The sequence below is a fragment of the Egretta garzetta genome, unplaced genomic scaffold (assembly GCF_000687185.1).
Source record: "Egretta garzetta isolate BGI_Z169 unplaced genomic scaffold, ASM68718v1 scaffold30, whole genome shotgun sequence".
Lineage (NCBI taxonomy): Eukaryota > Metazoa > Chordata > Aves > Pelecaniformes > Ardeidae > Egretta > Egretta garzetta.
In genome coordinates, this window is record NW_009258383.1 from 5,622,981 (window position 1) to 5,647,600 (window position 24,620).

At 37.6% G+C, this 24,620-nt stretch overlaps 1 protein-coding gene across 3 annotated transcripts in view; it reads left to right on the forward strand.

The window, feature by feature from the left end:
• Nucleotides 1-23,469, forward strand: part of UMAD1 (UBAP1-MVB12-associated (UMA) domain containing 1) — an 82,942-nt gene extending 59,473 nt beyond the window's left edge. For all 3 annotated transcript variants that reach the window (XM_035897013.1, XM_035897017.1, XM_035897020.1), the window contains 2 exons: nt 4,810-4,895; nt 21,515-23,469. In XM_035897013.1, the coding sequence (XP_035752906.1) occupies nt 4,810-4,895; nt 21,515-21,772 (344 nt within the window). In that variant the 3' untranslated portion in view covers nt 21,773-23,469. The remainder of the gene's footprint in view (nt 1-4,809; nt 4,896-21,514) is intronic.
• Nucleotides 23,470-24,620: the final 1,151 nt, after the last annotated feature.

The following is a 24,620-nucleotide window of genomic DNA, read 5'->3' on the forward strand; positions in this document are numbered from 1 at the left end:
ACTAACTAAAATATAATGGAAAAATAGCTGACTGTCTTTTGAAGCTGAAGGTGACACTTGAAAATCCGTGTATTTAGTAGCTTGCTGCTTCTTAGCTGCTTGCTGTGTTGGACCTGCTTCACTTTCTCACAGGAGCAGGCCAAATGGCAACCTAAGTTACAGAAGACTCTAAAATACATTTGCAATTGGTTTTAATTTTTTAAACTGAGGGTGGGATAGACTTTTAAATGCTGTCTGTTGATCAAGAGACTACACAGCTTGAGGATAACAAAGTGCTGGAAGAGGAAAGAGTATAAATAGAAACCCCACTTCCTTGTTGAGTAGAAGCCAAACTTGTGGTTGAACCTTTCTATATGAGAGTTCGCTGAGGTCCAGATAGGCAGCTGAATGCAGATTTCTGAAGAAACCAAAAGTTCTGAGGTCTGAGAGGGGATGTACATAGTACACACTGAAGTCTGGACTGGATATTCCTTTCCTGTGCAACACCTGGCTGCCGTTACTGGAAAAAGAAGATACCAGTGGAACTTGGAGAATGTTGGTGCAAGTCCAGCACCAGCTTGGTGAAAGGAGAAACGTATGTCTGACCTTTGAGTGCATCACCATTCATTTGGGCCTGGAAGAGGCTTAATATAACTTAAAAACAGCCTCCCAAGACTAAGGATTTGAAATATGGGCTCATCTGGACAGTAGGATAAATATGTCTACTGCTCTTTTTTCAAACTTGAAAATATTTTTCCATTGATAGTAAGGGACTATTTTACAGCAATAAGCATGATTATTCTTTTCCTAATAAATTTTCCCAGCGATGTCCTGCATATCACAGATTATGCTGCTGATATTTAAACCATATTATACTGTATGGAGCACCCTTCATTTCTAATTCCTATAGTCTGTGAATAGTATGTAATTTTTTTAGATATGTGACTTAGATTTTTTTTTTTAATAGGAGTTTTATGACAAATACTTTGCATAATGCTTTTAAACCAAGGGATATATGAGCCAGAATCCAATTGTTTTTTTAAAATGAATAATTTTGTCTGTTATCTCTTAATTAAAATACAGCTTTCAACTTGCTCTAGTTAAAACAAATTAATTCAAAATATCTTAGGGCCTATATTTATACAGGAGGTTAGGCTAGATGATTACAGTGGTCCCTCTGGCCTTATCTGTGAACGTATTTGCTGTTCATTTCTGATGAAAGACTTTTTTGGGGAGTGGTGCTGGGGAGTTGGTAGCCCTGCCTACTAAGGTCATGCGCTTGTGATTTTTTTCAGAGCCAGCTTTCACTTGCATAGTTTGGCAAAATTGTAATTATATACCTATTTACATCAGGAATTTGCAAGGGAAATTGTTTGGGTTTGGGATTTTTTCTGGGGTCTTTGGTGGGGGGGTGGTTGGTCGTGTGTCGTCCCCCCCAGTCAAAAACTTATCAACCAGAATGTGTGAAGTGCTCAAAAGAACTTACATTAGCTTACGCTTCCAAAGGTGGTTGCTGTCATGGGATGCTTGTCTATTTGGTGTTTACCTTCATCCACCTTCCTAACATGTAGGTAGACAGGAAGAGGAGGTTGCAGGGTTGCAGTGGAGAAGAAGAAAATCTAGGTCAGACGGAAACATTTGAAAGGCTGAGCCTGAAGAGGGAAGAGAAACTATGACTTCCAGATTAGAACTGAGGTGAGTGGGAAACCCAGACAAGCTGAACAAAAAAAATTTTAGGGTGGCTAAACAATGGCAAGCTTGATAAGTTTGGGATTGAGCTGGAGAGGTATGTGAGAGTTAATTCATTATTTGTGCTAGTAGAAATAAGGATGACTAATCTGTTTGGATATTTGAGATAGGAACTGGTGAAAGAAGTGCACGGAAAATACTGATTTCTCCAGAAAACGATTCTATCCTAGTGGACATCTCGGGCAGCTTGGTGTGCAGCTGCCTATAACTGTTTTAACTCCATTAGCTCAAATAATAACAGTGTATACAAAGATTCATGGCTTACCCTTGCAGGACCATACACCTGATAGTGGGCAAGATGTTGGGGTTTTCCATTTGCCTTTCCCTCTCCCTCCCCCCCCAAAGAAGAGCTCTGCATTAAAGTTCAGTTTACAAAGTCATTTTGGGTTGTGAAACTATAGTTATTTGTGTATTTTGTCCTCCTTAAGAACTTAAGACCTCTGGGAGTTGGATGTCAAAGTTCTAAGACAAAAAATTTTATTTCTCTCCAAATGAGCTGGTTTTATTCTTCCTTTCCTGTGAACATTTTTACATTTTTGACCTTTTGGTCCTGATTTCAATCAAAGATTTCTTTTCATCTTAAGGAAAACTAATCACAGGAGGAAAGTATATTCTGGATAGCATTAACACACATGAATTTGGTCTTTTGGTTTTTGCATATAAAAACTTCTGTGTGCTTTCTCAGGAACAGTATGTAAAGACAAGGAGTAAAAAGTTGGTTCCTGTGTTTCTTAAATCTTCTGAGTAAGTCCCTTTCAGTATGTTTATGCTTATACCTAACTCTACCCAATATGAGTCATCTCACTGAATTCAATTAGCTATCCCTTTGCTACTAAACTGGCTACGCAGCTCTTCCTTTACACACTTGATGAGTCTTTGTCCAGCTCGCTGCAGTCTACTTGCATCTTCACAAGTCTCCATGCAGCCAGCATAAGGTCCCTTGACAAAGCCTGATTTTAGGGAGGGGTATCCTGTGGAGTCTTTCCTCTTACATCCGTCATGGAATGCAGGACTAGAAGGGAACACAAAAGGTCGTTCATCTTCCTTGTCTTGGCAGGATTGAAATAATTCATGACAGATATTTCTTCAACCTACCTCTGAAATCTTTTGGAGATGGACCACTGTTTAGAGAGACCATTTCCGTAGGTTGTTTCAAGCGCTTAAGTAGCCTTACTCCTGGAGAAACTGATCTAGCCTAAATTTGGTACAATTTAAACTTGTTTGCACTCTCATCCACAGGAAATGTACCAAAAATATGTCTTACTGTCATCTTCATATATCTGTTAACCATTTTCATGCCTCCCCAAGTTTTTGCAGTCTTTCACTGTAGAGTGCATTTACAAGACCTGTAATAATTTTTCTTTGCAGGCCTCTTTACTTCGTTACAAATGTAAAGTAATGGTTTGATGTAATTTATTTTCATGGCAGTTACTTACCTCATTATCTTATAGGCACGTACAAATTTTGTTTTTCACAGTACTGCGGGGTGGAATTGAAGATTAACTGACTCCCCATCTTCTTTGGTCTTCCCTCCCCCTTTTTTTTAAGAGATGGTGTGGAGTTATTTTATGTAGACAATTACTAGTTTACTGAGAAGCATTTTTAACTCCAGAAAAGATCTTGAAAAATGTAGACATCAATGGAATTAATAGGCATCAATGACCTATAACAAAGATAATTTATTGATGATTCTCAAAATACATTTAGGAATAATATTTGAGTATTAAAAAGCATGCCCGATGACTAAATATTACTGCTTGTTTGTATAAGATACTTTGCCAAATATTACATTGTACCTGGGAGACCTGACCAGTCAGTCCTTGGGGGCCGATGACAGCATGGAGCAAGTATATGTGAACCTGGCTGTCACTGGCTTCCAGGCTAACTGGGCATGGGCAAAAGCTGGCTGCTGTTCCCAACAGCTTCTGCTAGGTGTATCAGCTCTAACTAAACCTCTGGAGAAAATGGAACAGGACAACCAAAACCACAGGCTTAGCAAAGGAGTTAAACTACAGTAACTTAAACTCTTCCATTTAGAGTTGTTGCTGCAGGACTCTTTAAGGATACAGACTTTCAAAATACACCATTACAGAAAGCAGTATCAGATCAAATAAAAATAAAACCAGAATTAAGTGACTAAATCTTTCATCTTTCTAAATTGTCTTCTCCTACTATTTGCTGAGTAGCACTAACAGCAGAAGGAGATAATCCACAAAATCTTTACAACTTCTTGTACACCCTCCCACTGACAAAGAAGATTGGAGAAGATAGGCTAGTTAGATACTGTGCTAGTTTACAATATCTGAGAAACAAATGCTGCTTTTTTTTGTTTTACTACCTCTACCTTTTTAATAAAATTAATAATGTACCTTCTGTCTTTAAAACCAATATAAATACTCTGTCTCTAGCTTATTGCTGTGATCTGCCCATCTTAGGTTGGTAGCAGCTGCAGCTTTTGGGATCAATGGAGTTATGTCTCCATAAAATCTTGGGCAGAGGTAGCCATGTCTATGCAATGGGAGGAGGTTAGCGCCCGGCCTGCCAAGTAGTCATTGTCCCGGTATGGTCAAACCCAGGCAGTGTCCCTCAGTACGTTGCATCTCTCTTTCAGCACTCATGCACAGATATCCTCTGTGTGGAAACGAGGTTACAAATGAGGACAGAGTAACAGTGCACATGTCCTCCTAGCCTGACGTGGGACTGGGACGTGATGGATGTGCGCACCTGGTATCGCTTTTGCACTGCTATGTCTCCTTTGTTTGACACTTTGCCATTATTAGAACTTAATGGTCCTAAAGTGTGCAAAATTAGGGACTCTGCTTTTTTTCTTTCTCTCTTTTTTTTTTTTCCTTCTGGATTTTTCCCTTTAACTAATTCACACAGATTTATTCCTGGGTTTTGCAGACCACTTCTCAGTGTTTTTCCTTGTGTTCAAAATTGTAAAATACACATGTACCCACAGAGTTCCCCCTTTCCCAGGGAACTGTATAATTTGGTTTTAGACTCAAGAGTTTTTCTTATTCTGTATAAAGTATGAAGGATTTCAGTGATTAAATAGTTGTTTTTTTTTTACTTTGTTAGGTGACACAATTGATGATCAAAGTACAGAGTCAAAGGACAAAACTTCATTTCCGGAGACCAGACCGATGTACAACCAACCTCCACAGGTAGGAGACTATTTCCTTACACACACATGATGAAACTTCCACAGCAGCTCATTTAAAAAGCATGAATGTCCTGCAGGAGAAGGTTTCAATGCATTCACATCTTCCGTAGACTGACTGCTTACTCAGCCTTCCTTGTCACTTATCATAAAAGAAGCAATGCTAGTAATTAGATGGCAATATTAGCAATGCCACCAATACTGATTTGAAAAAGAAATGGTAAGAAGGCTGGGCTGTGTGGTATTGCTGAGTATCTTTTTTTTATACTTGAGACATGCAAGCATGAAACTGTAGCTAGAATGTTAATGAATTGCATAGAAGCATTAGCGTGGTGAGTAGTGATGGAAAATGTCAAACGTTTACATAAGTAATTTATTTCCACAGCTACTATTATAGGTAACGTTGTAAATGTGTGAGTATAATAGACTGTCTTTATTGTGTGTTTGCTTTCTGTTTCAGTACTGTGTGGCTGTAAATCTGGACTTCTTTTTCTTCATCTGGTTTATTTAATATTTAATCCATGTATACCAAAGAGGGCTATTCAGAATATTTCTGCATATGATGTACACATATTTTCCTCTCCACCTCCTCTGAAAATGGTTTTGCAATGAGTATGAGTCTGTTTTCCATTGCCATATAGTTTTAGATATTTTTAAGATAACTGTGAGACATTTTGCTTGGACTTTTAGTGCTTTTGTGGTGGATTTATTTTTTTTTTGCTTAACCTGTATTTCCTCTCTCTCTCATATCTAGCCTTAGAATTAACTAGGTCTCTGTCTCTCTCTTCTCAATGCCATGTTAGTACTTACTATTGCTAAGTCCCCTGGTATACCAGAGGTGTGTGTGATAATGTTGCATCTTTAAGAGTGATCAACATGTGTGTGATCTGTCTCCCTTTTTAATTTCAAATTAAAAACTGTGTCTGCTACAGAAATCTCTAATTCATCATAAGTAATGAGTGGTTTGCCTTCTGGTAACATGGCAGTATGAATTAGTTACAATTAATTGCAAAATTTTAGTCTGACTTCTGGATCCATGCACATCTGAGCCAAGGCGTTTTGCAAACGAAGTCCTGCAATTTTGAGGCAGTATAATGCATTCGTGTTGTGGTTACCTACTGCACAGGTATAGCTTCCCTTAATGGGATGTTCTCGCTAGGTATTGTGAGCTGCCAGTTACTGTAGTGTCAGTGGTTTGTTCAATTCTGTGGAATTTCAGTAAAATAGGAACTTGTGTAGATTTTAAGTGTTCATGAGTTAGAGGAAAGAAGCAAAGTTTTCAAAATAAAATAGCAGATATTCCAGTGAAAATAAAACAGCGATTTATTTTAATCTTTATAGGAAAAGACTTACTTAGTATGTCACAAAAATACTTGCATGAACTGGCTTGTGTCAACATCAATTAAATTAAGATACAGCAGATACAGCATTTGGTAGTATCTAAGTTATTAATTCCAGTCTCTGGATTTGGGTGTTTGGACTTCACATATACTCAAAGGAGTTCTCCATTTCTCAAATTTAATAGAGTAGCTGAGGATCATCGAAATGAAATGGATAATTCTGGCCATTAGGGAAGCAATATTCCTATTTGCAGTAGTAAGTATGTTTTTATAAAATTGTGGGAGATATCTACCAATGTAGCAAAAAAGCATTTTATTATATATTCATATGTAATTGAGAAATAGAACATTAATTGAAATAATAAACTTAGCATTAAAACAAGAATACTTCATAAACATAGTACAGTATGTTAAAAGATACCTCTTAGACTGCAAAGTAGTATCAGATATTTGTCATGCAGAGTTTAACAGAAGAGTGTTTAGCTTTTCAGCTGTGTCTTTCAATTGCTGGAAAGTTGCTTTTATTTTAAAATATAATCTATTTTACAATTTAGTAGATGTAGACTTTGTGAAACATGGAAAGTGCTTTTAGAAGTGTGATTTAAAGAAGAATGAAGTAATACTTTGTTCATGGGTCACTTCCTCATTCAAAAGGGAAATGAGGTTGAGTATGATTTTTTGAAGTATCTTCTGGAGTATTTTTTTGGTAACTGTCACCATCTTTGGAATTTCCCATTTACTTAGGTACTATTGGATTTGTTTTCTGTACAATTACTGAATTCTCAGGTACTTATTCCTGTCTAAAGTTGCACAACTTGTTTAAACTAATGCACAAATAAAAGCTTACACCAAGATCATCTTGCTGCAACTGGCAACTTGTAACAGAACCTCTCATAACAACTGCAATACCTGCAGCCTGCATTATTTTAAGAGGTTTTGATATTGCATGCATGTTAGAGGAACAGAACCGCAGATATTTATGAACTTGTTGAGGAAGGGTGTTCTCAAAGGCCAGCTTTAGTCCAAACGTTTCATCTTCCGCAGAGTGGGAACAGAAGCTCCTGCTTTGAACAGTCCCACGTGGAGTATCTTCTCCATCTCCATGAGTACAGATGGAGGTCTGGGAGGGTCATCTCCCAATGCTGAGTCAGGCCGAGGGAGATGCGTTGTCCAGCAGGGTAATGAGTGCTCTGGGCCTAATCAAGCATGTACGATCCCGCTGAAGTTGCTTCAGGCTCATGAACTAAAAGTCATACACACATTTAAGTGCTTTTCTGGATTGGGGCCAAAATGCTTAGCGCTCTGCAGGGCCAAGAACTTAAATTAGTCTCTTTGTGACACTGAAATACAAAGCTTCTAATTTTAACTGCAACACCATCATAATAGCAAGAGATATTACGTTTGTATTTTTTCATGCTTGTGAGTTTTCCATTATTATAGTACAATTTCCAGATAATTCAGTCTTGATCTGCTTTCACTGGGAATTTAAGGTTATAGAAAATAACAGAATGGAAGGATTAGTTTTGATATATGAAGAGTGCTAGAAACCCTAGTAATGTGGTGGGGTTATTTTTGATAATGAGCTATTCCACTGGTAAAGCAAATTAGTGCAACCATGTATTTTTGTCCTACTGTGAGAGCAATTATGTAGCATATCTATTAGGAGACATAAAAAATATTTTTGACAGATGGTATGGCTGTGAATTAGGATTTATGAAGATTATTATATGTCTGGTGCCCAGGACACCTGGGATTATTAAATTGATGTAAGAAACAACAACTAGAAAAATTACGTTTCTGGTAATAGCTGCAGTGTTTTGTATCTCCCTACTGTCACCTTAAGAAGCAGCTAGTGTTTATTTGATATTGCACTTCACGATAATCTGACATGTGCTCTTTAGCCAACAGATGTCAGCAGATTTAATGGGTGAAAACTGTACCAGTAAGTATATTAAAATAAAATACCAAAAATGAGAGCTGTCTTTAGAATGTAAACTAAGATTTTTCTCTTACTGTGTGTTCTTTTGTTTTGTTCTGTTTTTCTTTATAGTCATATTTCTCCCTCAAATACTTAATAGCTATTGCCTTCTATCTAAGGAGCTTGTTACATGTTTTCTAGGGCAAGAGAGAACCCCCCAAGGGATTGCTTAATCCATGATTATCTAATTTATATGTTGTTGTTATAGCCACTCTTAATTATATACCTTGCTGCGATACTTATCATCATAGGACATAGTTTTCTTTATGAATTGCAATAGTTCTGTTATGGTTCTTGTGCCCTTTCTTTTCATAATTTGCTACTATAAAGTGAGAACACAGCAGATAGATTTAGTGCAGGAAACATGGGCTAAAATTATCTATGGTTTTCTGCAGATAGATACTGGTGTGCGCTGTTTTGAGCAAGTATCTAAATAAATTAGAAAAAATATTTTTATATCTGAATTGGCAGATAATAGCCTCATTAAATTGGTCCTTTGTAAAGCTGCTATGTAAAGATTCTGAATAAATGTAAATAACAGTTTCCTAGGCATTTGGTTAGGGGTCATATTAGTCACTTGGAAAGACAGGAATACTATGAGATATAAAATTCCAAGGAAGAGACAAAGGGAGTTGTGATTGCACAGAGTAGGGGAAAAAATTAATATCATTTTCCTTTACTCATCTAGAGAAATTAGCAAGTATTGCTGAATTTGATAGACTTTTAAGATACCCTTTTGAGCAGATCACCTGATATAATTTCAGGACATGAATAATGCTAATGTTACCTTCTTTTCCTTTTTAAAAAAAAAAAAATTAATTGGTTCTACCAGACTTATTATTACCCAGTTTTTACTAAAGCTTGGGTGTCTGGATTATTTTTACAAGTTACTGGAAAAGGAGCTATTATTGATCGTGTCTTGATTGGTCACCCAGCTCTTGGGTTATGGTTCAGGGGGTGCTGTTTTAAAATCTTGAGAAGGGTGTTCTGGGCTAAATTTACTGCATCGTTTTAAATTCCTACATTTGCTTTAGAGAAGGTGGTTTATATTTCAAAATTATTGGCCAATGGTTGTGATTAGTTTGCTTCACTTTGACAAAATATAGCGCCTACAGAAAATGTTGCTACTTAGATTGGCTTTATTTTTTTTAAGCTCTCATAAGCTAGAATTGTAGTCAGGGCCCAGTGAGATTAATTGCTCGTCATATGTCATATTAACTCCAAGATCTTCTTTTTCACCTATAAAGCCCTTAAAGCATCTTGGTCCATGTTTTCTCTCTTCTTAATTGGGTATGTAAGCAATAATCACTTAATGAAATTATCCACTCTTAGAAGGGACTGGACTAAGTCTGCAGCAGTTCATCAAGCGTGTACTTTTCTCTGAATGCTGGTACTGTCAGAAGAAAGATCTTATGTTTTATTCAACTATTGTGCTTAATCATAAGCTACAGGAAGTGAAGTTTTAACATTACCTTTAAAGAAGGATGACTAGTTTTCAGTGTTGGTGGCTGCAACATCTTAGCTCCCTCCATCCCTTGCCTGTATAGTAAATAGCTGGCAGTTCTTTGGGGGACCCATGTGCAGCCACAGATCAAAAGTGAGTACAAAGTAGAGCTGCTATATGATAAGAAGGGCACAGTATACAGTTGTGATCTTACTAAACCCAAAGGTAAATAGCCCAGTCAGCTAAAAAAAATCAACTATTACATATTACAAGTATTACTATGTAATAGCATATTTACTGTATAAAGCTTCATTATATTGTAATGTTCATATTGCTATCTGCTTGGTAATTGACCAAAATATTTAAGAGGTCTTTTCATATTAGGAAGACCTTCAGAACATATGGACCAGTGGACTTCTGTCTGCCTTCAACAGCTGGGCAACTTATGGGTGGAGGGTGTATGTACATATTATACATAAATATATGAGGTATAGGTACATATACGTGTGCTTCTGCACATCACAAAGGATGAGTTGTTATGGCCTCACAAACAATATTTTATAAACTCTGTGATTTGTGCAATCTGTTGACCCAGGGTCAACCAGTAAGACCTGGGGGTGTCTTGTAAGACTATCACCTCGTAGGGTTTTTCTCAATTCTAAAAGTGAATAGTTAGACTTATATCTGTTTAACATTATACACAGCTGGGCTTACTTCAGATACTTAGTAATCACAGTAACATTGAGAATGCTATGTCAATTGTCTTTTTCTTAAAGGGAAGTATTATATTTTTAGATACAGGGAACTGGAGTGGGAATTGAGAGATATGAATTAACATGGTTGTCACTGACTTCCTCTCTGAATTTAGAAAACAGTTCATTTTCAAAAAAGTAATGCACCTCCCTCTTACAATAGCACTTTGCACGTGTGAAATACTGTTAAACCCCTTCTTTAACTTCAGTTGAGATTTCATTACGACAAGAACTGAGGAAGCCTTCCAGTCTTTCAAGATGGGACTTGAACGTTCCTTCTGGCCAGCAAATGCACGTAAACAGAACAAAAGGATTGGAGCGTCCCTCCCTCCCACAGCCCTGCCTGTGGAGTCTGGAGTCAGTGCTGTGGTCGGTCTGTATGATTGGTGAGGTTTGAGCAATGGAAGACAAACCCACTCATTTAGTGCCTATAAATAGCAATGTACATACCCGCATGTAAAAAGTCCATAAAATAGTAAAATTGGCCTCTTAATTTTGAGACCGAGGCTTTAGTAGAGGAACATATACTCCAAATAGTGACCAAGGCACATGTACCCAGAACCAGAATTCCCGTACCTCCCTATTTAGTTCGCACAGAGACTTGCTTGACTTAATTGCATGCTTATTCAGTTACATTGGATAGTTACTTGTAGCAGGAGATGCTCAAATTGGGTGCCCAGATGTTCCCATCATATTTTCTAGCCTTTCTCTAATTTTGGGATCTTCTGACTAGCATAATCCCCAGATAAAACTGATTATCCTATATCTCTTGCCCAAACACATGCGGTTGGACTAAAAGCCAGTAATGCTGGTTCACTTCGCTGCTGTCAACAAATTGATTGGTCAGTCATCCTGCCTCTGGGAGCAACCCTTCTGGGCTTTCCAAATATTAAAATTGATCTAAAATGCAATGTAGATCATACATCACTTGATGAGACTGAGTGCTAATACAGCCTGATGGTACAGTGATATTTACAACACGATGCATTAGTGTAAAATGGTGGCGTGGAAGACTAGTATAGGGCAGCTTATTAATAATTACTCTAAACATCAAGTAAGGAAAATAACAATGTCTTTAGGCTGGTTTACTGCCACTTTCAGGGGAAAGAAAAAAACCCCCAAAACACAGACAGCAGTGGGCAGTCCATTTTAATGGAAAGGAAATATGACATGAAAACTGTCTCATTTCAGTCCAAAGTGCTAATAATATTGACATGGTTTTCTGTATTTCCCATCAGCTTGGTTTGATGCTTTCACCATAGCATGCTACTGCTGTAATATCTGCCTTTAAAAAATCCTCCAAACTTCACGACTCCTCAGTTGTATCAGACTTGTGAAAGACTGTGCACTGGGTAGCACAGTTAAATTTTGTTCTAAAGCACTGTTTAAAAATACACAAGGAAAATGGAAATTATTTGTTTGCAAATTTCTTTTCTTTGCTTCCACAGTATTACAAATTTTAAGAATACTTTTCTAGTGTTGTAATGCAATTAGTAAACCTGCTTGATAAAAACGAATCTATTTTAAAAGCCAGAAAAGTGCCCTTCTTTTTTCGTTATGGTCCAATTATCTTCCTTCCGTAGTGTTGTGGTTTAACCCTGGCTGGCAACTCAGCACCACGCAGCCGCTCGCTCACTCCCCCTACAATGGAATGGGGGAGAGAATCAGAGGAGTAAAAGTGAGAAAACTTCTGGGTTGAGATAAAGACAGTTTAATAGGGAAAGCAAAAGCCGGGCACGCAAGCAAAGCAAGGAATTCATTCACCACTTCCCATGGGCAGGCAGGTGCTCAGCCATCCCCAGGAAAGCAGGGCTCCATCACACCTAATGGTTACTTGGGAAGACAAATGCCATCACTCTGAATGTCCCCCCCTTCCTTCTTTTTCCCCCAGCTTATATACTGAACAGGACGTCATATGGTATGGAATAGCCCTTTGGTCGGTTTTGGTCAGCTCTCCTGGCTGTGCTCCCTCCCAGCTTCTTGTGTACCTGGCAGAGCTGAGAGCTGAGAAGTCCTTGGCCAGTCTAAACACTACCCAGAAACAACTAAAACATCAGTGTGTTATCAACATTATTCTAGTACTAAATCCAAAACACGGCACCATACCAGCTACTAGGAAGAAAATGAACCCTGTCCCAGCCAAAACTAGGACATGTAGAGAACCAGGAGGCTGAAAGAGGCCACCTTGACTGAATGAGATGACCAATATTTTTTTCCTTTTATTTATTTAATTATTTGGTCCTTTACTGCTTTAAGACTCATTGTGCTGACAACTCAGTCTTGTTCCTGTTTGTGGATTGAAGCTTTACAGACCCTGGCTCCTGGAAAGCTGTTTGCTGAAGGTGCTGTTGACAAGTGCTCCAGCTACACACTGTGTATGGAGGAACTTAAAAGTCCAGTACCCATCCTTCCTTGCTCTTACTGACTCGAATCTCTATGGAGAGAGCAAGTGGAAAGTTGTGTTAGGAGACACTTCCCTAATTCACTTCTTTGGCATTAGAATATTTTAAATTTGTAAATAGGACATACTGCTAGACTTGCCACTTGCTTGGATTTTAAGCAGCATGGTAAAACACTCAGAATAATGCATTTTAGTACAGCAATTTTTATTTGCACATCTGCCTGAGAATCCATTTACATTCTGCAAGACTAAGGAGAGAGACTGTTGGGAAGATCCAGGGGTTTAGTTACCCCTGGATCCACGGGCACAAGGAGACTTCTGAAAGCACGGCTTGGGATGTTGTTTGCAGGTATTGCTGGAGGAAGCTTCACCTGGGTTCAGACTAGCAATTATTTTCTGTTCACTCTACTTAATTAGCTTTTTTCCTGAAAACCAAATCCAAAATAATTTCCTTTTCCTTTCCTCTTATTGTAGATGGAAAATGTTATCCCTCTGTCTTTTTCCTCTCACTGATATTAATGTTCTAGGGAGACATTTCACGGATGTTGCTGACTACCTCAATTACTCAAGGAGAGATTTCCTTTTCTTCTTGAAACAATAAGTTCTGATTTACGCAGCTTTTCCCAGTTGTTCCAATTTGCTGAAAAATGTATTGACTTTTTTTTTTTCTGAAACAATGTTTGCTAAATATTTTCTTACCAGTCTTTTCTGTTTAATTTTCAAAGTCGTTAAGTAGACGGCTTCCTTTCAAGTCCTTGGATTTTCATGCACTTAGTAGAATAATGGGAGAATGCATCATTATCCCTCTTTTTTTAGAGGTTCTGTGCCATGGACATCTACCATCTCAGAGAAACTGTCAACTTTTTCCTGCCATAGCAGGTTACCACGTTGGAACTTCTACAATAGCAGAGATAGTGAAGAAGAGGTAGAGACATGGAGGCAGAGACCCAGTTTGTCCAAGCTCCTCCTCCTATTCAGGACATCAGCTTTCCAAAAAGTCTTCAGGATATTTTATTGCTTGGAGCAGTAGAGAGAAACTCAAATCTTGCTGTCACTAACTACATCGACCAAATGTAGCTGCTAAATTAAAATGGATTATTTAAATACTGTTTATTTCAATATGCAATTAAAGTTTTATAGAAAATATCTAGTATACTCTCTGGCTACATTGAAAAGTTAAAATATAGCCTTTCCTCCTGATTCCAGCTCTGTTTTAAAGAGTACTTTCTAGGGGGGGTGTAACTTTTGCATCCTAGTTATTTTAAAATTATTGCCCCACATACAAAGAACTCATTCGTGACTCAGAGTTGCTTCAATAGATAACTGAATTTTAAGTTAATATCTGAGATTTGTATTACATCAGGAATGAAGGTAGCAGCAAAATAAATGTGAGTACTTTGTGCTTTTGGATGACACTGAAGTTAGAGAACAAATCCATTATCAGCATTTATCAGACTTCTCTATTCATTTTGCAGTATATTGACTTGTCCTTCACTTCTGATTTGTGGCTGTGGAATGCATTGCTGGATGTCTAGAGCTGCCTGCATTTTCAATTGCAGTTCTTCTGGCTTGCAGTTTACTTACTATAGTCATTTTCATGAATTTCTTAATCTTTCAGCATACGTGCTACAGAAAAAAAGAAAAAAAAAAAAGATCTGGCCTAGTGAGTAACATTTCTTGGCTGACATTGGATATGCAGTCGTATGTGATACTTAAGAATACTTTTCAGGGTAGAATTACATTATATAAGTGTTTAATAAATAAAACTCACAGGCATCTCTAGTATTTACTAGGATAATTAACACCGTGGAACATTCGAAGTATCCAGAGTTCAAATGGCAACCTCACAACTCTTCCCTTCTGCAGAGATTAACAGTTTTATATGTTTGAGAGAGCAAGGAGCATGTACTAATTACAGAAAGTTCATTCTGCATTTAAAATATCAAATTGTTCCTATGTTAGAGAAGAAGTTAGTTCTGAATATTACACTTTTCTAATTGCTATAATGCCAATAAGGATGTACAAATGTACATCACTATTGATACTGAAAGTGTGGTTTAGCAAAGATTCCCCTACTGTTCTTCACAGGCCAGGATACTCTGGGGAGCTTTGCTGTAGTAATGAAAAACTGTCGAGTGTCAGAGGTACTTTTCACTGTTTCTTTAGAATTTTTTTTCTTTAAGATTTCAGCAGCATTAACCTGACCTTGATTCCGTTCTAGCCTAACAGCTGAAAAGCATGCTTTAGAGAGGAAAATGAAAAACATCTAAGATGTATGTCACAAATCAGTAAAGATACTCTTAAATGCTTATTTTAAAATCTGGTTCTGTTTTACTCTGAACAGCAATATTGATAAATGGAGAAAAAACATGCTGCCTAGTAATCACACAAAATTTGTACAGGTAGCAGGAGCTCTTTAAGAAAGACAAATCACTGCTGTATTACAGAATGAGAGTCATAAGAAGCTGGGAAATGAGAGCCCAAAGCAAATGGGAAAGCTGATTTCCATTGACAGCCATTCTTGCTTCTAAAAGCCTCTCCAAGGACTCGATCTTAGCCTGAAGCTTTCAGTGTGGAAGTCTGCCCTATTGTAACCACTGATATCACCAACCTTAGGCTGGTATTACAATCCCATTCACTGCAATTCTGTTAAGAAAGCAAGCAAGCGACCAGAAGCCATTTGGAGATGGCAAGGAGCTCCTGCAAGGTCTCCAGCACTACTTCTTCCATCTAATTTTGTTCTCCCATATAGAAATAATGTTTTTCTCGAGTCCTTGGAGGGGATGCTGACTGAACTTTTGAGTGAGCCGTGTAAGAATAGCTGCTCTCATGATTCACTTGAGGTTTTCTGAACCATTTCAGGGGCATCTGTACTGTGCTTCTCCGGGTGGCTTTCTTCCCTCCTTATGCCTCTGTAAGAGTATAGGTCACATACTTATTGGTATGTTGGGTGTGGGGGTGCTTTGTTGATCATGTTTTGGGTTGGGTTTTTTGTGACATTTAAAAACTATCATGTCATGTACAATTTTCCCCCCTCCAGCAAGGTTCTGAGCTTAAATTTTTAAATACAAAGTGCTAAACGTTTCAGAGCACCATGTGAGTAATTTTTCTTTTCCCCTCTGTTCTTCTTTGCTATTACTGTTCTTATTTGAAAAGTGAATCGTTGTCATCAATGAAGATGCTTGCTCTGGAATTCCTACAAATTTTCTAAAAAGGCCCTAAAAAGCATCAACTGAAACGCAATTGGAAGAACAATCCCCTAAGACAATTTCAATTTCTAAATACATCAGAAATAACTGCATAATGCTAAATAAATTCTGAGATACATTATGATACACAGTTTGCTGTAATACCACAAAATTGCCTGAAATAAAGATAGTATTTCCATATCACCAGTAGTGTTTTAGGGCTCTGTCATAATTATGATATTGCTGGATATTTACTAAATATTCGGAAGAGGGAATGTACTGTTTGTTTCTCAAGGCTGCCTTTTTAAGGAAAATGGGTCTGCTTCTGGAAAAAAAAACCCCACCTTTTTTACAGCAAGTACAAATTTCTTTAAAGGAATCACTTTTGTTAGACAACATTGTTCAATAGTTTGGGTGATAATAATACCAGCACTGATCTTTGATTCTCCTTCAGAGCCCTGTAAATCCAGCGTCTCAGTACATTGTAAACTATGCATTTTTTCTTCCTTACGAGACTCTTGGCAGACTTTATGGTTAGCACACAGAGATACAGCAAATCAGATGTTTTTAAAGGCAGCTGAGAAACATTTATAGAAAAAAGAGCAAAAAGGAAGAATTTACTTTAGAGGATGATTTTATACTTTGTTAGCTTTGAAATAACATATAACGCCCTTGCTGTCAGAATGCAATTAGTACCTGGTGGCCAGCTACCATGTATGTTTACATACTGTTTCTTTTATCTCTATTCATTTGGATTGCGGCCTAAGAATGAAGAAACACCTTACTTACTTATTTGCATTAAATTTGATTACCATACCTTCTGTAATTTTAACTGAATTTTTGACTCGCTGGTGTTTGGTGAAATGTAAATTGTTTGGTGATCTTCTAAGTGCATTCAATTAATATTTCTCATAGCTGGATTGTGTGTCATAGCATTTGGCAGTGCTGTGTTTAGCTAATGTCCAGAGAATATGCTCTGAATAGATTGTATTCTGGATAAATAAGTTAGGCATTTAAGTAGAAACCAGTGTGACTAATGTGGGATATCAAATTCTCTAGGACTTGCAGTTCTATATATGCTTGAAGAATGCATGCCTGAAAACATAAGCCATTTCATAACCTTGACTTTGATTGCATCACATAGCTTTGTGCTGGTGTTTGCATTGTAACCAGCTTGGGCGATCTCAGCACTGGTGGGTGATTGATGTTCTCTACTGGAGTGTCCAGTTCTTCATTACATTACCACAGTCGCTCTAAAAGCCTGCTGGTCAGGTTGGCTTCATCAAGGTGTTTTCACTGATGTGGATTCTCCGGCATATAAGTGAAATATGTCTTAGCCACTTTAAGGGATGTCTTTACAATTGGGAAGCACAAAAATACGTCTAGTTTGATAAGATCTTGCACATGAGGCCAGTATCTAAATACCCCAACAGCGCTCAGAAACAATTCTGCATAGCAAAGGGCAATGATTGCCTGTCATGGCTGTGCTAGGCAGAATTGAAAAAATCCATTCTTGCAACCTGACTTGTCCAGGTCAGGAACTTTTTTCTTTGTATGTAGATACCTAATAGATAATATAATATATGCCATAAAGCATATGACACATTGTGTACTAGATAGAGGGATGGGGTCCACAATATTCAAGGAGTTAAACCGCAAACATGACAGTTTTCCTGCAGCCTACCTTCAGTTAACTTTCCAGGTTAAGTCTGACCAGGATTTTTCTACCATGTTTGGGTTTTGCATACTGTGTTAAAGAATCGTCCTCCCCAGGTTTTGTATTTGTTCTCATTACATAATTTGTTGGGATGTCGGTCCAATAATAGTCACATAAAATGTGACTTGCTATAAATGAAGAGTGAATGTGAACATTTTAAGATAGTGAAAAATAGCCATTTTTATGGGACAGTAGTGGTTTATGCATGAAACTGAAATAGGAACTCGAGTCCTTTTCTCATTTATATTGTAAACTGATCTTGTCATATTGGACCCGAGACCTTCTCATGATGGGTTGGATAGACTGAGATCCAAAAGCCACTGGATCCAAGATCAGATTATGGCTTTTGTTATACTGATCTGGCATGTTTCTTTGTTCGTGACTTATCTGTACTATGTTGCTCCCAGCCATTTTGGGCTTTATGACACTGTTTTAACTATTCAAATAGTATCAGAACCTATTAACTATTAAGAACCTTGCTGACAGTATGCATAGATTGAGTACGGTAAAATGATGTCTGACAGTAAAATAATTCTAATGTAATTCATCCTTCCTTACTGCAGTCTTGCTTTGAAACGTGGCATGGGACTTGAGAGTAAGAAAAGCTGGTTCTTGTGCTATCATTGTCAGTACATGGTATCTGCTGTGTGCAGAAAGGATTTTAGTTTCTGGGGCTGCCCATTTGGCATCCTTCTAACAAATGTAAGGTTTCTGGAGGAAAAAAAGAAGATCCAAGATGCTTTGTGCTCTCTCCGATTTTTTTTTTCCTCTTTGAAGTTAGTTTTGCCACATGATAGTCTAATTTGCATTGCAAATTGAGTTCATCCAGCTTGTGGGACAATGAAGATGTAAACAGGTGTTCATAAAAGTATAATTTGCCAAACAAAATAAACATTGGATTCTAGGGATTTCTGATTATCATTTGAGCTATGGGAATAGGACAGCGAGTGAGGGATCATTTTTCCCTGGAATGTGGGAGTTGGGGGGAGGCAGAAAGGTCTTTGAAGATCTTGTTTAATTGATTCCTAGATGTAACCTTTTCCTGTTTTTCATTTGAGGCTTTCTGGCTCCCCTTTCCCCTTCAGAATATGGGACTGATGTACTACAAGCAAATACCAGCACTTCAATAAATGCTCCACAGGTTCTTTCTTTCAGGAGGGAATGTAACAAATTCATGCAGACTAGAATTTAAGGAAAGTTATAAAGTTTACAGCAGCTACAAATTTATGTGTTTATTTGAAGTATTGTGGGTTTTTTTTTTTCAGATAAATATCATTAAGATAAATAAATGTTCTGTGTGTTTGGCAGTGTTCTTAGAAAGAGAATATGTCTATAGCATATGTTTATGAATTTTGTTATGATGCACACCTTGAGCCTCTCTGGCCATGACAAGAAGGAAAACTTCCCTGTAAGTGTTGTCAGTTAGCAGCTATAGAAGCTAAGATCCCTTATAAAGTCAGAGCTGCTGATCTTTGATTTGAAGATAACTGCACTGATTAGAATAGACAAGTACAAGAGGTTTTAGGGTTTTTCCTAAACTTGCAGACTTACGGTGTTATTGCCCATGTTTTTTTGCTCAGATCTTGGAAAGCTGCAGTAGAAGAACTATGCAGGCTGTCTTCCTGACTTCTCTGCTAGCTTTCCTATTTTCCCTGCCCTCTAAAGATACCAGAATCAGTAAGGAAAGCCAAAAGAAATCTTCTTTATCAACTTCTGTCTCTGCTGTCACATGTAGCTTTCTGAAGAGCTGTTAGCTACTCGGAAGAATAGAGAACTGAGAAAAGGAAAGCTAGGGAAAATAAAGAACAAGAAGAAACATCTGTGAACTGTAGCTGTAGGAATTATGTAGTGCAGACATGTCAGCATTACCATAGCTTAGAAAATATTGTTAAAAGTGGGAGAAACCCAGTGACATACCCTGTCTATCTCCAGAAGGCTCTGAAGTGGCCTAGAAGAATAGACAAAGATGGGACTACTCTTTCCTTTTTGATACCTATAAAATGTTTTGTAGCAATTAGCCAGAAGGTGATCTGAAAGAGAGAAGTACTGGGAAGTGAATCCCAGCAGCTCAGTAGGAAGGTGCCTTCCTCACTTGCCTCCTTTGGAACTCATTCGGTCCTCTGTTGTATTGGATCACAACCAGTAAGGTCAGTAGTTATATCTAGCAGTCATTCCTTTCAATAAAACCTCTTAAACTTAAGAAATGTTACACTATTATCCTGTGGTATAACGGTAACGGATCTTGGGAAGTTCATCTTAAGCTTTAGGTTTCCAGTCATCGTGAGTGTAAACAAAAGCTTCCAAATGAGGATCCATTTCAGACCACTAACTCCTCCTGTCCCAGTAGCTTATGGAGGAGTGAGCTTCCTCCGTCACTGAAGACAAGTGCTGACTCTGAACTGACTTAGATTGGCAAGATTATCTGTTTCATTACTGACAGTTTAATAATGTTTGTTTATCTGTCCTGCTAGGTGAAATGTTGGGCCGTGTAAGGAATGACAAGTGTTCAGGTTGTGTTCAAGTCAAATCCAGTCCTTCCTTTGACAAGGAGATGAAGTACCTTTTACCTGGCTAAATGCTTAGCCGTGTTAGGTGCTCCCAGGCTAGAAAACAAACCACCTCACCGCCACCCCACTGCCCAAACTGTCCTGTCAAACAGCCACAACCTCAGGTTCTCTGTAACAACCATGATCTCTAACATTCAGCTCCAGCACAGGTCAGATCTTGAGCAGCACAACTGCCCTAAAAGTCATGGAACAATTTGGGATGAAAGCAACCTCCATACAGCTAGATCCATTTAACTCTTATGGCCAGTTGAACACCAAATTAGCGTTTAAAGCTTTCAGTGTTCTCTCTTCCCTAATAAGAGTGTAAGCTTTGGATTTTTCTGGCTGTGTGCTGAGTATAGAGGGTTAAAAGGCAGAAGTCAGGACTGCAATCAGAAATTCATGTCTAATGTTCCTGGCTCTGACATGACTTGTTAAGCACTTTTGAACAAATTACTGAATATTTCTGTATGTGTGCTTCTACAAAATAGAAATCCATATAACAAACATCCCACTCCTAGAGATGACGTGAGACTATGTTTGTATAGCATTTTATTGCTATAAATAGTAAAAGAAGTTAGATTTGATTTTTAGAGGCAAATAGGCTTTTCTTTGTTTCTAAACAGTAGCAGTTTCAGGAGGGACGCTTAATAAGGTCATATTGGTGGGCCAATATAAAAGCTTGCAAGTTTATTGGATAAAAACATATTTGGCAATGCATATATTGCCATATATAATAGACCTCACCAGACAGTCATGCAATTCCATTTCAAATTGGAAAGCAACTTCAGTAATACTTTGAAATAACTGGGATAGGAGTGGTTTTTAATCATCAAAGTCATGCCTTTGTTGGACAACTTCTGAAAAGGCACAGGGAGAACAAAAGATGGAGCTGCATGAGTTTATGAAAGGAATTATATGAAATAATTTCCCCTAAACAAGCCTGAACATAATAACAAAAATCCCACCAGCCTTATGGGTTTCATAAATGCAGAGTAACATTAGGTGGAGAAATCCCACTAATTAAAAAAAAATCTATTGTTGTTTTAGCCTTAATTCAAGTCAACCTGACCCAAAGAACTGTATTGACATGTATTAAGAATTGCTATTTTAAATCTACCTGAGCCAAACTCTGAAACTGATTTTATTATTTTATTTTTTTGTTTTCATTTATTAGTAGGTCATGATGGTTCTGAGTACAAAGCCTTAGCTGCCTGATTTGTAGTGTCTAAATTCCTGTTCTTCTGTTCTCTTTAGATAAATACAGGGCACCGATCGCAGTTGACTGTATCAAGTGCAGAGGTGGGAAATGAAAGGAGTCAAAATTTGGAAAGCAGCCCTTTCATGTCAGATCTTCTGAGTGACGTACCCTTTGCCCTAGCACCACATGTGTTAGCAGTACAGGGCACCCATAATGACGTTCCTGACCGATTGCTCACCTACGACATCAATGATAATTTATCAAGATTTTGGTATGACTTTACACTTGAAAATTCAGTGCTTTGTGATCCGTAATGTTTTCTTTTATTTTTTTGTGTCTGTGTCAAGGAACAAGTCTTAAGGTGAAGATAGAGACTTACTTTAATTGACTTAATATTTTGGGGGCCTGCCACTGGTATACCAGATGCATTCACAACTGTGTTATATTTCTTAGCTTTAAGTGAACTGTAACTTACTGTGTTAAATAAATGTGTTTATCTCCAAAGAAATCAAGCAAAACTGTTTCAGCCTGAGTAGCCTGTTGGTATCTACTTCCAGTAGGTAGGCTGCAGACACAAACATTTCATAACTTTAAGGTGAAGTCTACGCATGTCTACACTGTTTTGTTATTTCACTCAGGTACTAAACACATAGATCCTGTTACGCATGTTTCTTTTAAGATCACCTCTGATTTTCTACAGATAGAAACCAGTATTAGCGCTAAAGCAAGGCTGCTTTGCACTACTGGACAGACAGCTTTCCAGTTAAACCAAGTTTTAAAGCTCAGAGTTAATGATGAGAACTTAAATAATTATGAAGGCATAATAGAATTGGTTAAACTTACCAATTCCAAAGTGAAAATCAGTTGCTCTGCTCCCTTTCCAGTAGATGGTATTTTTGTCCATCTCATTTTGTGCCTGGAAAAGTCCTCCCCGCCTGCCTGTTGGCTGCTGTTTGTTCTCATTACCACATGTGTTCCTGATTTATACATAGATCAGCTTTTCCATTTTAACCTCTCTGCCCCCTGAAGAAGGAAATCTCAGGACACGTACTTTTAATGGTCACACCCTTCTTTTTTTAATTTGTGTGCCAGGGATACAGATGGCAATGTTTAACAACAGGAAAACATTACATTGTTTCTTATCCAGCCAAATTAAATGGCTAAGTACCTAAACATGCATTCTCACAGACCACTGTGTCCCCCGCTCACAAGTTTTGAGCGTGTTTTTCCCGACTAAAACCAGAGCTGCTGTTGCATGAGCAACAGCTCTCTGATGTAACATCGTGATTTGTGATGAATAATGATCTGTGTCACACAAAAGACTACACTTGTTTTCTCTCTTGGGGTAGAATATTTATAGTGTGCCAAATGTTAGTGGATATTTTCATACATTTTCTATGCTCTGTGATAGCTGAAAATACATCTATTTTCAAACTTGTGTCTTCTTACAGTATTTGAGATAGATACTGTAAATGATGAAGAAATTACATTGTGAATATGTCTTAGGTTGTTAAATATTCATGTTTTTGATTTTTTTAAATGTATGTATTTAATATTTTTGGTAGCTGTGTTCATAAATGGTTTGAAGTTATTGTTTCAGGGAAAGTATCTGTGCTGCACTCCAATAAAAAAATGCTAAGTAATAGTGAGTTATTTTTTATGTGTGAGAGTAATTGCTTGGCTTCACCTGTATTGTTTACTATAGCTGTGATCATGCGGACTTCATGGGAGCTTGAACTTGGAAATTCAGTTCAGAAACCTTTTCAGTATCACTTAAAAATCAGGGTCCTTCTAATCAAATATATCACACCTTCATCTGCTGTATTCTGTATACTGGGTTGGTGACTTGTGGTGGTTTAGGTGGCATCCATGACACTGCTCTGAGGATAGCATGGCTGTGAGCTGGGAAGTACTTGGACCTCTTAGAAGGAAGAATTAATTTTACCAAGTTCTTTAGAACTGTTTTGTGTGCTGAGTTTTCTGGTTAACACGTACCTGAAGCACTAAATTTAATTTTTGTGATTGTTTTATATTGAATCATTAAAAAATTAACCATCCTGCAAATAGCATGTTTCCATTCAAGTTGTCCATTTTAAATCTGAAATGTTTCTGCAGCTCAGCTGGTCTAGAAGCAGAACTGCAAAACACTGTTGATGAGCCAACAGACTTACTATACTCCTTCTTTCCTTGCTAGCTGACTTAGCATACAATTTTTTTGGTGTTCAATTTTGTTTAAAGATAGCTTATTTATCTAAAATAATCACATCTTGTCAGAATCACACTCTGTTACACTCAGAAGCCAATATTCTGTCCTTGCAAAAGAAAAGAAGAGGCAAAGGAGGGTGGGGTTGTATTCACCTATAATGAGAAATATGGACGGTAGGTTAACATTTGGCTGCATCCTTAACCATATTCTATAAAGGGTAAAATTTACACCTAGCAAAAGTACTAGTAATGAGTGCTGGGAATGTGTCTTCTGACTGCCCTCTCTTTAGCGAGGGCTGGGGCTCAGAGCTCTCCCTTGCTTGACATCATCCATAAAAAGTGGATTGAAGCCTAATGGTATCCAGACAGCAAAGGTGAATTTATCCCCACCGGGCTGGGATAAGAAAAAAATACACTTAAACTGTTATAAATCAGGAAGATTTATGGATATTACTATTTGCCCACTAATAACATGAAGATGGCACAAATCTCCAGAAAATTAAAGATTTCAAAGAGACTTAGCTCATACAAAAATGTAAGTTGCTTGTGTAAGATGTGTTTAACATCATACACAAAGTGATTATTATATAGAATATATGTGAATAATGTGTATCTGTCACTGTCAACAAATACTGGATGGTTCTATATATTGTCATTCAAACATTTGACCACTGATGAAGGAATATAGTTAAGAAATTTTAAAACTATGAAAATAGAATCAATATGGATATCAAAATAGTAAACCACCCTGGCTGTCCTTTCTGCATGTTCTGTATGTAAAAATGAGAACTTGAATAGAACAGTTTGCTTTGTGTTATGCATATGTATGTAAATTGTTTCGACAGAACTGAAAGGCATTTTGTAGCTGTTGTCATTAACGTCAGAATTAAGATAGGTTGTCAACTCCAGAACTAATAATGTAAGGCTGAGGTGTGATCCTGGGCCAGTGAAACGCTG